The sequence below is a fragment of the Bufo gargarizans genome, chromosome 8 (genome assembly GCF_014858855.1).
Source record: "Bufo gargarizans isolate SCDJY-AF-19 chromosome 8, ASM1485885v1, whole genome shotgun sequence".
NCBI classification, from domain to species: Eukaryota; Metazoa; Chordata; class Amphibia; order Anura; family Bufonidae; genus Bufo; species Bufo gargarizans.
In genome coordinates this window covers 20679226-20692982 of record NC_058087.1, presented here as the reverse complement: position 1 = coordinate 20692982, position 13757 = coordinate 20679226, and the positions used below count along the sequence as shown (strand labels likewise).

The window sequence follows — 13757 nt, the reverse complement described above, 5'->3', positions numbered from 1 at the left end:
TGTATAGGCAAGGATGAGGATAGCTCCCTCTAGTGGCAGCTGCAGGCAGCCAGAATGTTATCTTTTGAATCAATGTCCGTTCAGAGGTTTTGGAGCTTTGTATCAGAAGAGTAAAGAGCTCTTAAAAAAAATGAATTGGCACTCAATTCCAAAGCTGCATAGATTTAGGAAGACAAATCGGTATTGAAGGGTGGACAGTCAGTGATGGCTAACTTCCGGCATTCCAGCTGTGGTGAAACTACGACACCCAGTATCCTCCATTGATTTCTGTGGAGTTCTGAGAACAGCCAGGCAAGTGTACATCTTGGGAGTTGTAGTCTTACCACAGCTGGAGTGCCGGAGGTTAGCCATCACAGCTCTACTTAAACCTTAGCTATGTCACTCTTTTCTTTCAAATTAATGAGGCTCTGCCTATAAAATAGTCACCATTACTTTAAAGACTACGTCCGTCCATGACCAATGGTATTACTAATAAATGATCACCCTTCAGATCTCCCTCTCAGTAAAATGACAATGTGTGCTGCCCTCAACCTGCATAAACATCAGTGACCCAAAGAGCTTACAGCCGCCTGCTGTGCGACGAGTTGTCTGAGCGCGATAATGGACTGCGGCTCAGAGTCGTCCAGTGTAATGAGGTTGCTGATACCGTTTTACAATAAACACTGTGGGAATAAAGCAGGGATTGAATGCAATTTATTACGCCTCTCATAAGTAATGGGTTGTGACAGTTGTCAGATTGTAGTGAAGTGGTGCAGCTGTCCCTGATGTTTCTGCCCTTCCTGCTTCCCACCAAAGCTGAGCTTCAAGAATTTCATTAAACAGAATGACCCCCCCAGGAGAGGCAGAGGTGTCTACTCGATTAACTCGCACTGCAGAATCCATTTGTAATAGTGCATAATACAGGGAAGGAAGGAAAGAGGATGATGCCTGGTCACAATCTGGTGGCAGCTGCTTTTGGGTGAAAATATTAATAATCAGGGAATTAAGTTACCCAGAGAAATTCTTTATATCTGCTTGGAGATAATTAAAGGGTTTCTAAAAAAAAACTCAGTATCAAGCTGGCTGACATTAGCGATGTGCTAATGTACGCTGAACATAACTGTATTACTCCCACCTCCCTGCGTGCCGCCGTTATTGCTAAATAATTACTTTTATAATATGTAAATGAGCCTTTTGGAGCAGGGGGGGGGCGTTCTCTCACCACTTGACACGCCCTGGTAAACTTGATTGACATCCTTGGTCTCCTCCAGCCCCGAAAATCCTGCGCCGTCCCGTTTAGTGTTCGGCGCAGGCGCAGTGAGGAAGCCGGCAAGCGTCCTTCACTCTTCGCCGAATACTAAACGGGACGGCGCGGGATTTGTGGGGCTGGAGGAGACCAAGGATGTCAATCAAGTTTACCAGGGCGTGTCAAGTGGTGAGAGAACGCCCGCCCCCCCCGCTGCTAGAGGCTCATTTACATATTATAAAAGTAATTATTTAGCAATAACGGCGGCACGCAGGCAGGTATAAGTTATACAGTTATGTTCAGCGTACATTAGCACATCGCTAATGTCAGTCAGCTTGATACCGAGTTTTGTGATGACAATAACCCTTTAAAGTAGTTGTGCACCTTCAGGGGTAGCATACTTACCTGATTCCTGTCCCCGGCGCCCTGCTTCTTCTCTCCCCGGCCTTGACTGCTCCGCTGCCCTCCCAGGATGTAAACTTCCGTTTTGACATGGCTGAAGCCAATCCCTGGGCGCAGCGGTGACCAGCTCACCTTGCGTCACGTATGTTGATATCCTAGGAGCGATCTGCATTTTTTGCGGATCGAATGCTGGTCCATTCTTTTCAATGGGACCGCCAAAATGCAGACAGCACGCGGATGCCATCTGTGTGCTGTCCGTATCCGTACACCTGTCCCGCAAATTATAGAACATGGCCAATTCTTGTCCGTTTTGCAGACAAGAATAGGCATTTCTACAATTGGGCCCTTAAAGTGCAGGATGCATAGCATCGCAAAACGGATACGATCGTGTGCAGAAAACCCAAGACAAATATTTACCCCATGCAAATCATCCCTGGTGTCCAGAACGGACATATTTCCCAAATGTCAGTGGTCAAATCCAGGAATCCTTGAATTTACAACATAGGATATATCAGCTAAAGAGAAACTTTTAGAAACTCAGAGGCGCCATTGCGTGGGAGGGCGATGCTCGGGAGCGGTGAACATCCATTTACTGTGCCTCTTCTGCTCGGTGACAGCTAATTGTCCGCATTGCCGTTTGCTCCCGATGTGCTGAGCACAGATCATTCCTGCTCATGTAAGCTCACATTAAATTCCCAGTAAACAGGTTCGCTTGTAATATGTCTGTGTAGGTTTGCAGGATGTTTTCCTGGAGGGACTGGAAATTGTTGTCCAAGGGAACTTAATGGATGTTATTCTTCCAGGGTCCAGCAAAGCGTCTCCTATCTACATCAGTTCCTATTCGTCACCAGCACGGGAGCAGAACAGGAGGCAGCAGCAGGTTAGAGGCGTTTTTTCTTCACATCAGTGGTTCACATTAAAGGTGTTCAGCGTGGGTTCCAGATGATGGAGGCAGCACAGGAAAGCTACACTTCCAACACATTGCTCTGCCAGGAAGTGCAGCAGAGCTCCATTTGTATAGGGCTGTGCAAGTGCAACCCTCTATAGGCTTTGGAGTAGTCCCTGCAGTTGGACCTCTGCTGCTCAGACATTTCGTATATATCCCAGGCCTAGGTTTTTCCGCAAACTCCATTCACTTCTGTGGGAGCTCTGAGCAATTGTGTATGTTGGAGGTAGTAGTTTCACAACACTTGGAGTGCCAGAGGTTGCTGATCCCTGGTATAGGCCAGCAGTGTGTGATAGAAGGGGGCCCCTGCCGCATCTTCATTCTGCCCATTGCTGGAAAAAAGCCATCTGTGCGTATTACTATAAAAATATAAAAGACATAAGCACCATGTAATGTGTCGCTTCCCCTGTGGTGGCACTGCAGGAAAATCGAACACTTGCTTCCGAGTTTCCAGGACAATTACATCGCTACCGCTCCCATCAGCCGCCAGACACCCTCTGATATAATTAATGGTCTAAAGTATACAAATCTTTATGGGTACAATCCCACGAGAAGTATTTATCACCTATCCACTGTATAGGCTCATGCACACGACCGTATGCCCTCCAAGACGTGCGGGCCATATGTCCCGGAGTGGCATACACGGTGCGCACGGGAGCACACAGCATCATAGGTTACTATGATACTGTGCGGATCGGGCTGCCCTCGGGGCTATTGTCCTGCACTCATATGGTCCTATGAGTGCAGGACAATAGCCCCGCGGGCGGCCCAATCCGCACAGTATCATAGTAACCTATGATGCTGTGCGCACCATGTATGCCACTCCGGGACATTTGGCTCGCTCACGGACCGTACGTCTTGGAGGGCATACGATTGTGTGCATGAGCCCTATAGGTGATAAATATTTAGTTTGTGTGGGGTCTGACTGCTGTGACCCTGAAGAATGTGAGGCCCATCTCTGTATGAAGTGGAGGTCCGCCATTCATTTCTATGAGAGCGTTGTAGACAGCACTCCACAGATAAATAGTTTTCGTGGTATGTCCCCTTTAAACTACATTATAGCCTCTTCTAATACCACAATAAATCTGCCAAACACTCGGCAAGCTCTTGTGTGGAAAAGCTTTTTTTATTTTTTTATTATTATTATAATTATTATTTCCATGAAAAAAATTCCCTAAAGACATCCGGTGCTCATACTTACCAATGTTTTACTTGGTAAAATTGTGGCATCTAAGCCCTGCCTGGGAACACCCAGTTATGGGCAAGGTATACATTAGTGCCACCCATTTTTGTCCGGAACATCCCGAATTTGCTGGGAACATGTCTGAAAATCGGGGACAGCCCTGCCATATTCAGGGCAGTTGGCAACTATGGAGGCACACATAGTGAAGATCACATGAATATCCACATGAGCGTCTTGAAAGGTGACACATTCTTTTGGTATGTGCAAAAGAGAGTTCCCAGGAGCCGCTGTGTGATCTTAGGGTCCATTCACACGTCCGTAAAATGGGTCTGCATCCGTTCTGCAATTATGCGGAACAGGTGCGGACCCATTCATTCTCTATGGGGCCAGAAGAGATGCGGACAGCACAGTGTGCTGCCCGCATCTGCATTTCCGGAGCATTCCCCCGATCTTCCAGTCCGCAGCTCCGGAAAAAAATAGAGCATGTCCTATTCTTGTCCGCAAATAGGCATTTCTATAGGGGTGCCGGCCGGGTGTATTGCGGATCTGCAATGCACTACGAACGTCTGAATGGAGCCTTAGTGGATTTTTATTTCATGGAATTGCAATAGTGGATGCATATCAACCCATCTTAGCTTTTTTTCAACTGATCGGTTGAACAAGGCTAGGACGGGCCGAAACGCGTCCTGTATTTTTTCTATTGAAATGCATGAAATAAAAGTCCACTAAGACCATAAAACGGCCGCTGGGAACTCTTTTGTATATACTGGATGTATCCTTTGCCGCTGCAGCGCTACTCAAGATTAGGTGCTGGGCAGTTTCTATACAGACATTCTTTTGGTAGATGTTTTGGTCCATCCTGAAACCTTGTCAAGTATTTTCAGAGCGATTGAAGCTGGTTGAAGTGCAGGGAGGGACTGGGAACTTTAAAGTGGCCCTGGAAGAAGAAAAAAAAAAAAAAAAAAGTGCCCCCATGTTGTAGCTAGATTCAAAATCAAATAACCAAATACCATAGCCTAGCGCAAAATACCGCCCCAGCAGAACCAAATACCATAGCCCAGCGCAAAATACCGCCCCAGCAGAACCAAATACCATAGCCCAGCGCAAAATACCGCCCCAGCAGAACCAAATACCATAGCCCAGCGCAAAATACCGCCCCAGCAGAACCAAATACCATAGCCCAGCGCAAAATACCGCCCCAGCAGAACCAAATACCATAGCCCAGCTCAAAATACTACCACCCTCACCACATTATTCAACTGTATCCCTGCCCTCAGGATGGTGATACAGTTGAGTGCAGGATGGCAACTGCTGCCACTGGCCAGGTACATAAGCATTAGATTGCCATGTATCCAGCCGATGGCTGCAAGGAGGGCTTGGGTGGGCCCACCAGAAAATTTCTCTGTAGGGTCTATGGCCAGTCTGCCCCTGGTGAAGTGGGAAGAAAGCGCATATAGTGCTACAGTCCATCTTGCCAGTCAACACAGCGGACCCTGGAGAGTGCTCAGAATTGAGACTTGAGGTCCCCTCTTCACCTCCACAACCTCCAGAGTGCTCACCCAGGCCCACTATGGATACTGTCTGGTACAGCGTTGGTCCAGGTGAACGTGTCCATTCTATATTTTTTGTAGGTAAAAACCCAAACGTGAAGTAAACCGAATCTATAGATTACCAACCCAAAGCGACAAAAAAAAAAAACACAGCAATATAATGTATAAAATACATATTTTATTATTCAAGTATAGAAAAGTGTTTAAAATCCAGTACCAGCAGCATAAATACACAGGAATAAAGAAAAACAGACCACATATAAAGTGTCATATGTCAGTATACAAAACCCCTTGATGACAAATATTCATATTCAATTTCCTTTTGCACCACCCAGACCGATTGGAGGGACGGGCATCAAATGAACCCCAAATCTCAGAAGTATAATGTGCTCCCTAACCTTATACAAGGTACTGTATATACCAGGTATATAAGGTTAGGGAGCACATTCTACTTCTATCCCCTGAGGAAGCGACTACAAAACGCACGTCGGGGTCAGGACTACACTGGTCGGTATTATAGTATAGCATTACTCTTTGATGACTTGTTTACTTTAATGCCCTAAGCACTTGATTTGTCTTTGATATGGGACTTTTTCCTTTCCCTTTGACCCATACTGTTTCCAATATGGAGGGTGTACCTTGCTATTTTGGGTTAATTTGATGCCCATCCCTCCAATCGGTCTGGGTGGTGTAAAAGGAAATTGAATATGAATATCTGTCATCAAGGGGTTTTGTATACTGACATATGACACTTTATATGTCGTCCGTTTTTCTTTATTCCTGTGTATTTATGCTGCTGGTACTGGATTGTAAACATTTTTATATACTTAAATAATAAAATATGTATTTTATACATTATATTGCTGTGTTTTTTTGCTTTGGGGTGGTGATTTGAATTTGCTATTCACAGCAATTAATTCATTGGGAGCCAACGTAATTTTGGTCTCGTATATATAGATTGTAAATTCAGTCTCTGCCTGGAGCAGTCATTACGTCAGATATCGCTGCTACATATACTGTTGTTTAATGATAAAAAAAATAAGTCAATAAAGTTCTTTTTGTTGAGGCTGGATAATTGAACTGCCAGCAGCGCCTCCAAATCGGCATGTTCCTGTACCGCTACAAAACTGCCATCAAATTACCTTGGATGTGAGCTCTATCTGGGTTTGGCGCTATATAGTCTGCTAGGGCTGTGCGTACACGGAGAACACCTGGCGTCACGGTGGTCATCGGAGCAGTTAATGCGGTATTATTAGCGTAGAACTATTCCTGCTTTTATTCCTTTTTAAAATCATCCTTTGCAAAATGCCCCAAAAGAAGTCTTGGGGCCAGAGCCGAAAGCCTAAACGTTTCTAATAGTGAATACAAGGGCTTGGCTCGCTTTTCTTCTGGGAATCCGCTTTGTGAAATGATGAATCAATATTCTTATGGATTTTCGGCTATGACCTGTAAGAAACATTCAGCAAATATCTGTCTGATCTCTGATTATGAAGAGAGGCGGTATCCGTCAGCCGCAGCCTACATTTCTTAGCGCCATCTAGTGGCGATTTTGGGAACTTGCTGTCATTTTGCAAATCTACTGGGTATTCTGTTATTTCCTAAAACCTGGATCTGTGCTGGCCCTTGTGTATTGAGGTACACCACATAATGAGGTCACAACGAGTACCGGAGACTTTAGCCTCCATGATGCTCTGTAGCTTATAGAAAGAGTATATTAAGCAATAACCTTATCTTTATTTTTATTTTTTTCCCCCTTCTGGCAGACTCACCAGCTATATTATAGCCCCGAAGATCCCAATAGGAAAAACTATGACTCCTACCGGCTGTATCTGCAGTCTCCACACAGCTATGAAGACCCGTATTTCGACGAGCGCGTCCAGTTCACGTCAACGACCGATCAGAACGCGCAATACGGACTTAAATCAACCACAAACTATGTTGACTTTTACTCCACTCGGAGACCTTCCTATAGATCGGAACAGTATCCAGGGTCTCCGGATTCCTGGGTGTAACCCCGGGGAGGTCGCTCCATGGACTCAGTACTAAGTAATCATGCTTGACTTGATTTTTTTGAATGGCCTTATTTGCTGTTTTTTTTACGGTTGGAAACGGAAAGTGAAATAAAAAAAAGAAGGACCATGTTGGACGTGGTAATTTTATTTCAGAAGGTTAAGCCTGGACGAGACGAAATGAAGCAAGAAGGGTGGTTATTTTTTTGTTTGTTTTTTTATATATGAATTATTTTTTACCTTTTTTTTTTTTTTTTTTTTTTGCTGTTTTGGTTGTAGCTCTTGCTGCTTGTAGTTCTGTAGTCTGGTGATGGTGCAAGCTATGTGAGGGAAGGTATGCGATTGATGATGGGGGAAAATGTCTATGGTCAAATCAAATCTTGATATTTTTTTTAATGTGAATAAAGTCTCATTCCGATTTAGTTTGTACAGAAATACGGATCCAATGAATGCTTCTTTGTTTTACTGTTACTCAATGTCGACCTTGTATGCTATCCTGTCGTGTAAATTTTTCTCTCTCACCGGTGTAAATACAGCAGTGCTTTGCCAGTCGCGGGTGCCATCATTTGTATTGCAGTGTATCACTTGGAATCACTGAAAATCCCAGAGATGTAAATCACCATATTAAACGCTAACATTTTTACACATAGACTCATTTAAGAATAGAAGATAATCGCTGCGTTTTGTCCATTTCCTGCTCTTTCATAAGTCTCACTGCCATTTTCTATGCACATGGAAGATGAAATAAATGTGGACGTGTCATCCACGGAAAATCAGCCTGTGTACCCGTCTGCTCCTCTGTTAGTCATGTATGTGTTCTGTGTGTCTGCTGATGGTTCTTTTGTGTTTTTGATCAGGTCTAGTAGCTGAACATCCATTTTATGTCATGTGAAGTTAAAGGGATTGTCCAGAAATGAAGAAAAAAAATTCTAGTCTCCCACTCCCAAAACAGCGCCACGTGCAGCTCATTCTTATTTGAAGAGGTTCTGTAAACCCTCCTAACATGTCTGTTTTTGCCACTACTTGCATCCCTCTTGTTGTACCATTCTTTTATTATGCTAAATTGTCAGCAGTTTGCAATGAAGGTCCAGATGGGTGTTACCAGTTCAGGGGGTGTCCCTGCACAGTCTAACACTAGCAGCACTAATTGGATAGTGTGGTAACAACCAGCTGGACCTTTATTGCAAGCTGCTGGCAATTCATTCATAACTTCTAGCAGAAATAATAAAGTAATCACTGAGTCGTAAGAATAAAATAGATGTTCCAGAATTGTTATAACATTGGGAATGCATGTAGTCACTAAAACAGACACGTCAGGAGAGGTGACAGGTCTTCTTTAAAGGGCATCTATCAGCAGATTTGTACCTATGACACTGGCTGACCTGTTACATGTGCGCTTGGCAGCTGAAGACATCTGTGTTGGTCCCATGTTCATGTGTGCCCGCACTGCGGAGAAATATGATGTTTTATTATATGCAAATGAGCCTCTAGGACAAGGGCGGCGTTACCATTACACCTAGAGGCTCTGCTTTCTGCAACTGCCGCACCCTCTTCACTTTAAGGGCTCATGCACACGACCGTATGCCCTCCGAGACATAGGGTCCATGAGCGGGCCATATGTCCCGGAGCGGCATTGATCGTGTGCACGGAAGCGCACAGCATCATAGATTACAATCTTCTGAGTGCAGGACAATAGTCCCGTGGGCGGCCCGACGTGCGCAGCATCATTGTAATCTATGATGCTGTGCGCTTCCGTGCACACGATCAATGCTGCTCCAGGACATATGGCCCGCTCATGGACCGTATGTCTCGGAGGGCATACGGTCGTGTGCATGAGCCCTTAAAGTGAAGAGGGTGCGGCAGTTGCAGAAAGCAGAGCCTCTAGGTAAAACCGCAACACCATCGTTGCTCCTAGAGTCTCATTTGCATATATTAAAACATCATTTTTCTCAGCAATGCGGGCACATATGAACATGGGACCAACACAGATGTCTTCAGCTGCCAAGCGCACATGTAACAGGTCAGCCAGTGTCATAGGTACAAATTTGCTGACAGATGCCCTTTTAAGTGAAGTTGGCTTAGCTGCGCATACATGGTCCATGCACAGGAGTGGTGGTGTTTCTGGGTAAAACTAATTGGTATTCCTATATATTGTAATATTGTATGATTTTCTTCTTACTGAATTAGGTGGAAATGATTGTTAAGGCAGCAGGAAGTCAATTATGGCTGTAGGTTTTCATAAAATCAAGGCATTTTGCTGTGGTTTCGCAAAAAAACATGAGAATACGACTTTGGCTGGACGTGCAGTCCAGGTTTGAGTACTAACGATAAGGAAAAGGTATGAGTCCCCCACCTTTATGCTCCCCATTCCTGGCTCTGACACTGCGTATGTGATTCCATCCTTTTGGGGGGGGGGGGGGGTTCAGGTCTGGAGATAGTGCAGGTCACTCCATTTGAGGTACCCTAGTCTCCTGCAGCCGTTCCCTAATGATGCATTGTCGTCCATGAAGATGAAATTAGGCCTGTGTTCATGAAGAGGCACAATGACTGGATTAATGATGCTATTCAGGTAGTATGGACTTGTCACTGGACCATTCACAAAGTGTAGGGCAGTTCTGTATTGACTAGACACACCTGCCCACACTGTAACATCACCACTACCAAAGGCTCGTCTGGTGACAACAGTGGCTGATGCATAGCGCTCTCCTTGACGTCTCCATCATTACTGCTCAGCGTGAATCGAATTTCATCCCTGAACAGCACTGAGGCCCACTGGTCCCTCATCCTGCGTAGATGCTCCCCGGCCTATGCAAGACGATGACGCCTGTGCCTGGTGGTGTGGTCAGGTACAGGGCCGTCTTTAAAATTGATTGGACCCTGGGCAAAAATTTACTTGGGCCCCCTGGATCCCGCCTTCCCACACCTTAGCAGGCAATCACGCCCTCCACCACAACACACACACAAAAAATCCACACATCTAGTAGAGTCCAGTGAATGACTGTAAATACTTCCAGTTCTGAAGACTCCAGCGGCTCAGGATCAGTGCTCTGGGCAGCCGGGCTCAGGCTGGAAGTGGGCACCGCTCTGCAGGAAGGAGACCGGGGCTCGGCTCACCCTAGTGTTACAGTGCACCCCACAGTATGCAGTATAGCACCCTATAGTATACAGCACCACACAGTATGCAGTTTAGCACCCCACACTATACAGTACCCCACAGTATATAGTAGAGCAGTATAGCAGCCCACAGTATACAGCACCTCACGGTATACAACACCTCACTGTATACAGCACCCCAAACTATACACGATACAGCCCCCCACACTATACAGTACAGCAGTATAGCACTCCACACTATACCGCACCCACAGTATACAGCCCCCCCCCCCCACACTATACAGTACAGCAGTATAGCACTCCCCCCCCCCCCCAACTATACAAGCCCCCCCACACTATACAAGCCCCCCCACAGTATACAGCCCACCACACAATATACAGCCCATTACACAATATATAGCCCACCACACAGTATACAGTCCCACACAGTATACAGCACCCCACTATACAGTAGTTTACAGTATATTAACATAACAGCCCCTGTCACCTTTTTCTGATGTAATCTTCACACAAAAAAGCTCCACAGTTAACTTCGGCAACACTCCACAGGACCTGTGATGACCTCATAGCCATGTGACCAGTAATTGCTAGGTTACTGGTCACATGGTAATGATGTCATTAAGGTCCTAGAACAAAACTCATTAAGGTCCTAGAATTAAGATCATTAACACAGTACAATCATGATGCCTGTGTAGCCGACAGCCTGACACCCGGGGCAGTAGCTAGCAGGGCTCAAGAGGCAGCTGCCTTGGGCCCCCCAGGAGCAACTGGGCCCAGGGCAGCTGCCCCTTTTGCCCCTTGGTAAAGACGGCCCTGGTCAGGTACCCTTGCAGGTCTTCTAGCACGCAGACCACACTGATGTAAACGGTTTCGAATGGTCTGACGTGACACTTAGGTGCCTCTCACCTTCCTTAAATGTGCCTGGAATTGTGTGGAATTCATCATCCGGTTCCACAGGACATTGTTCACAATGAAGCGGTCATCAGTGCGGGATGTGGCAAAAGGACGTCCACTTCTACGCCTTTCTGTGACTCTTCCAGTCTCTCTGTATCTCTGATACAACCTGCTGATGACACTGTGACATTCTGAACTCAGTGACCACTTCTGTCTGAGAACATCCTGCTTAAAGCCTTGCAATGGTGAGGTACTGTTGATCAATTGTTAGGTGTCATCTTGGTCTCATGATGTCAAAATGTGAACAGCATGATGAGGAGGACTGTTTAAATACCAATTCTAATTGAACCAGGAAATTTATTGGGCGATTCATGTGAATTTTGTCGTTAAGCTCCTTATTAGAGAACAGCAAGTTGTGCAAAAAGTACTGAAATGCTGGACATGTGCATTTAAAAGTTTAGAGAAGGTCACATTAAGTTCACCTGTAAAGGTTAGAGTGCATTTTAGATTCATCCTGAAATTTCACCCACAAGCCAAATATCCCTAACCTTTTGTGAGTAGTGTATATGGAAAGATGCGCCTATAGAAACTGTACCCGTGATGATCAGCTGATTTGTTCACACGGGTTCCATTTTAAACAACTTCCCTTCTCGAGATTACCCCCTTTACGTCTTAATTACCATACCGCTCCAGGTTTTTTACGTAGGCTGTTCACACCTGCAGATAATCTCTGGTGTATGAAAGGGATGTGCCCTAAAGTGGGTGCAGCTCCACCAAATTAAGGGAATTTGCAGACTTTCATGGATGATGACCACAGTTTCCCGGTTATTTTACAGGGTGGATAAAAATCTATGATAAAAAAAAAAATCTAAAAAATCTTATTTTTTTATTTAAACCTGATTTTTTTTTTTTATATATATATATATATATATATATATAATGCTTTTTGAGGAAAATATATTACCATCCAAAGGTTATTCCATCATGAAATAAAGATTCGTTTTTTTTATTATGTAGAATAAGGCTGTATATTGGTAAATAAATTCCATTAATCCATTCACAATGTCATGCTCTTCCAGAGGTTTTTGTAAGGGTACTTTCACACTTGTGTTTTTCTTTTCCAGCATAGAGTTACGTCCTAGGGGCTCTTTATCGGAAAAGAACTGATCAGGCATATCCCCATGCATTCTGCATGGAGAGTAATCCGTTCAGGATGCATCAGGATGTCTTCAGTTCAGTCGTTTTGACTGATCAGGCAAAAGATAAAACCGTAGCATGCTACGGTTTTATCTCCGGCGAAAAAAAACTGAAGACTTGCCTGAATGCCGGATCTGGCATTTTTCCCCATAGGAATGTATTAGCGCCGGATCCGGCATTCAAAATACCGGAATGCTGGATCCGTCCTTCCGGCCTGCACATGTGCAGACCGGTAAAAATGTTAAAAAAATATACAAGACGGATCCGTCTGTTCGCATGACAAGCGGAGAGACTGATCCACTCTTGCAATGCATTTGTAAGACTGATCCGCATCCGGATCCGTCTCACAAATGCTTTGTCACATGCGGATCCGGCGGGAAGTTCCGACGACGGAACTGCCCACCGGATCACACTGCTGCAAGTGTGAAAGTAGCCGAAGATTATTGGGCAGTTTCTTGCCTACAAGATATTATCACAGATGCTTGGTTTACTTTTGCAGTTCTCAAAACTGAATTTGACTCAGCAGAGATCACATGCCTCTTCACAGCAAAAATGTTATAACATGAGCAGAGTTGAGAAAAAGACCTTAACCCTAACTTGATACAAACCTATGAATGCAGAATCAACCTAATCAAACTAATATGAAAAGTTGTTGTTCTAAAAATCTTCATCTACTTGCATATTATAAGTTATACCAGCAAGAATTAGTCTTTATGTAGAAAACTATGATTTAAATCGAGCCTTACTGACTAGTGATTTAAATCAAATCCACCCTTTGACCCTCTGTATTAGCAGAAGGGGGTTAGAAACTTCCACACGCGTCTGAGGAATAAAGTATCGGCTCTATTGAAATCCAACAAGGGAAAAGGGGATAAATATCTGATCAGTGGGAGTTTGACCCCCCCCCCCCCCCCATATGAATGGAGCGTCGGTCAAGCATGTGCACTACTCATAGCACAGTGCTCGGCAATCTCTGGCAGTCCCATAGAGAATGAATGGCGCAGAAGTGAAAATTCTCAGCCACAGCTTCATTCATTTTTGGGAAAGGAGACCCCTCCACTTTCAGGGTAGGCGAGGATCCCACTCATCAGATCCACAGGATAGGGAATACATTTTTTTTTTTATAATTGTATATTTTATTGTTATTTTTGCACAATATTTTTTTTTTCAGGGAATACATTTTAATCTTTGTACAAATCCTCTTAAGCAGGGATGTTCAACCTGCGGCCCTCCGAGT

The 13757-nt window shown here is 44.7% G+C and overlaps 1 protein-coding gene across 1 annotated transcript in view; it reads left to right on the top strand.

Annotated features, from left to right (window-relative positions):
• PKP4 (plakophilin 4) overlaps positions 1-8091 on the top strand; it is a 240397-nt gene extending 232306 nt beyond the window's left edge. The window contains exons 21-22 of the mRNA XM_044305120.1: positions 2431-2507; positions 7070-8091. Of these exons, the coding sequence (XP_044161055.1) occupies positions 2431-2507; positions 7070-7318 (326 nt within the window). The 3' untranslated portion in view covers positions 7319-8091. The remainder of the gene's footprint in view (positions 1-2430; positions 2508-7069) is intronic.
• The last annotated feature ends 5666 nt before the right edge of the window (positions 8092-13757 follow it).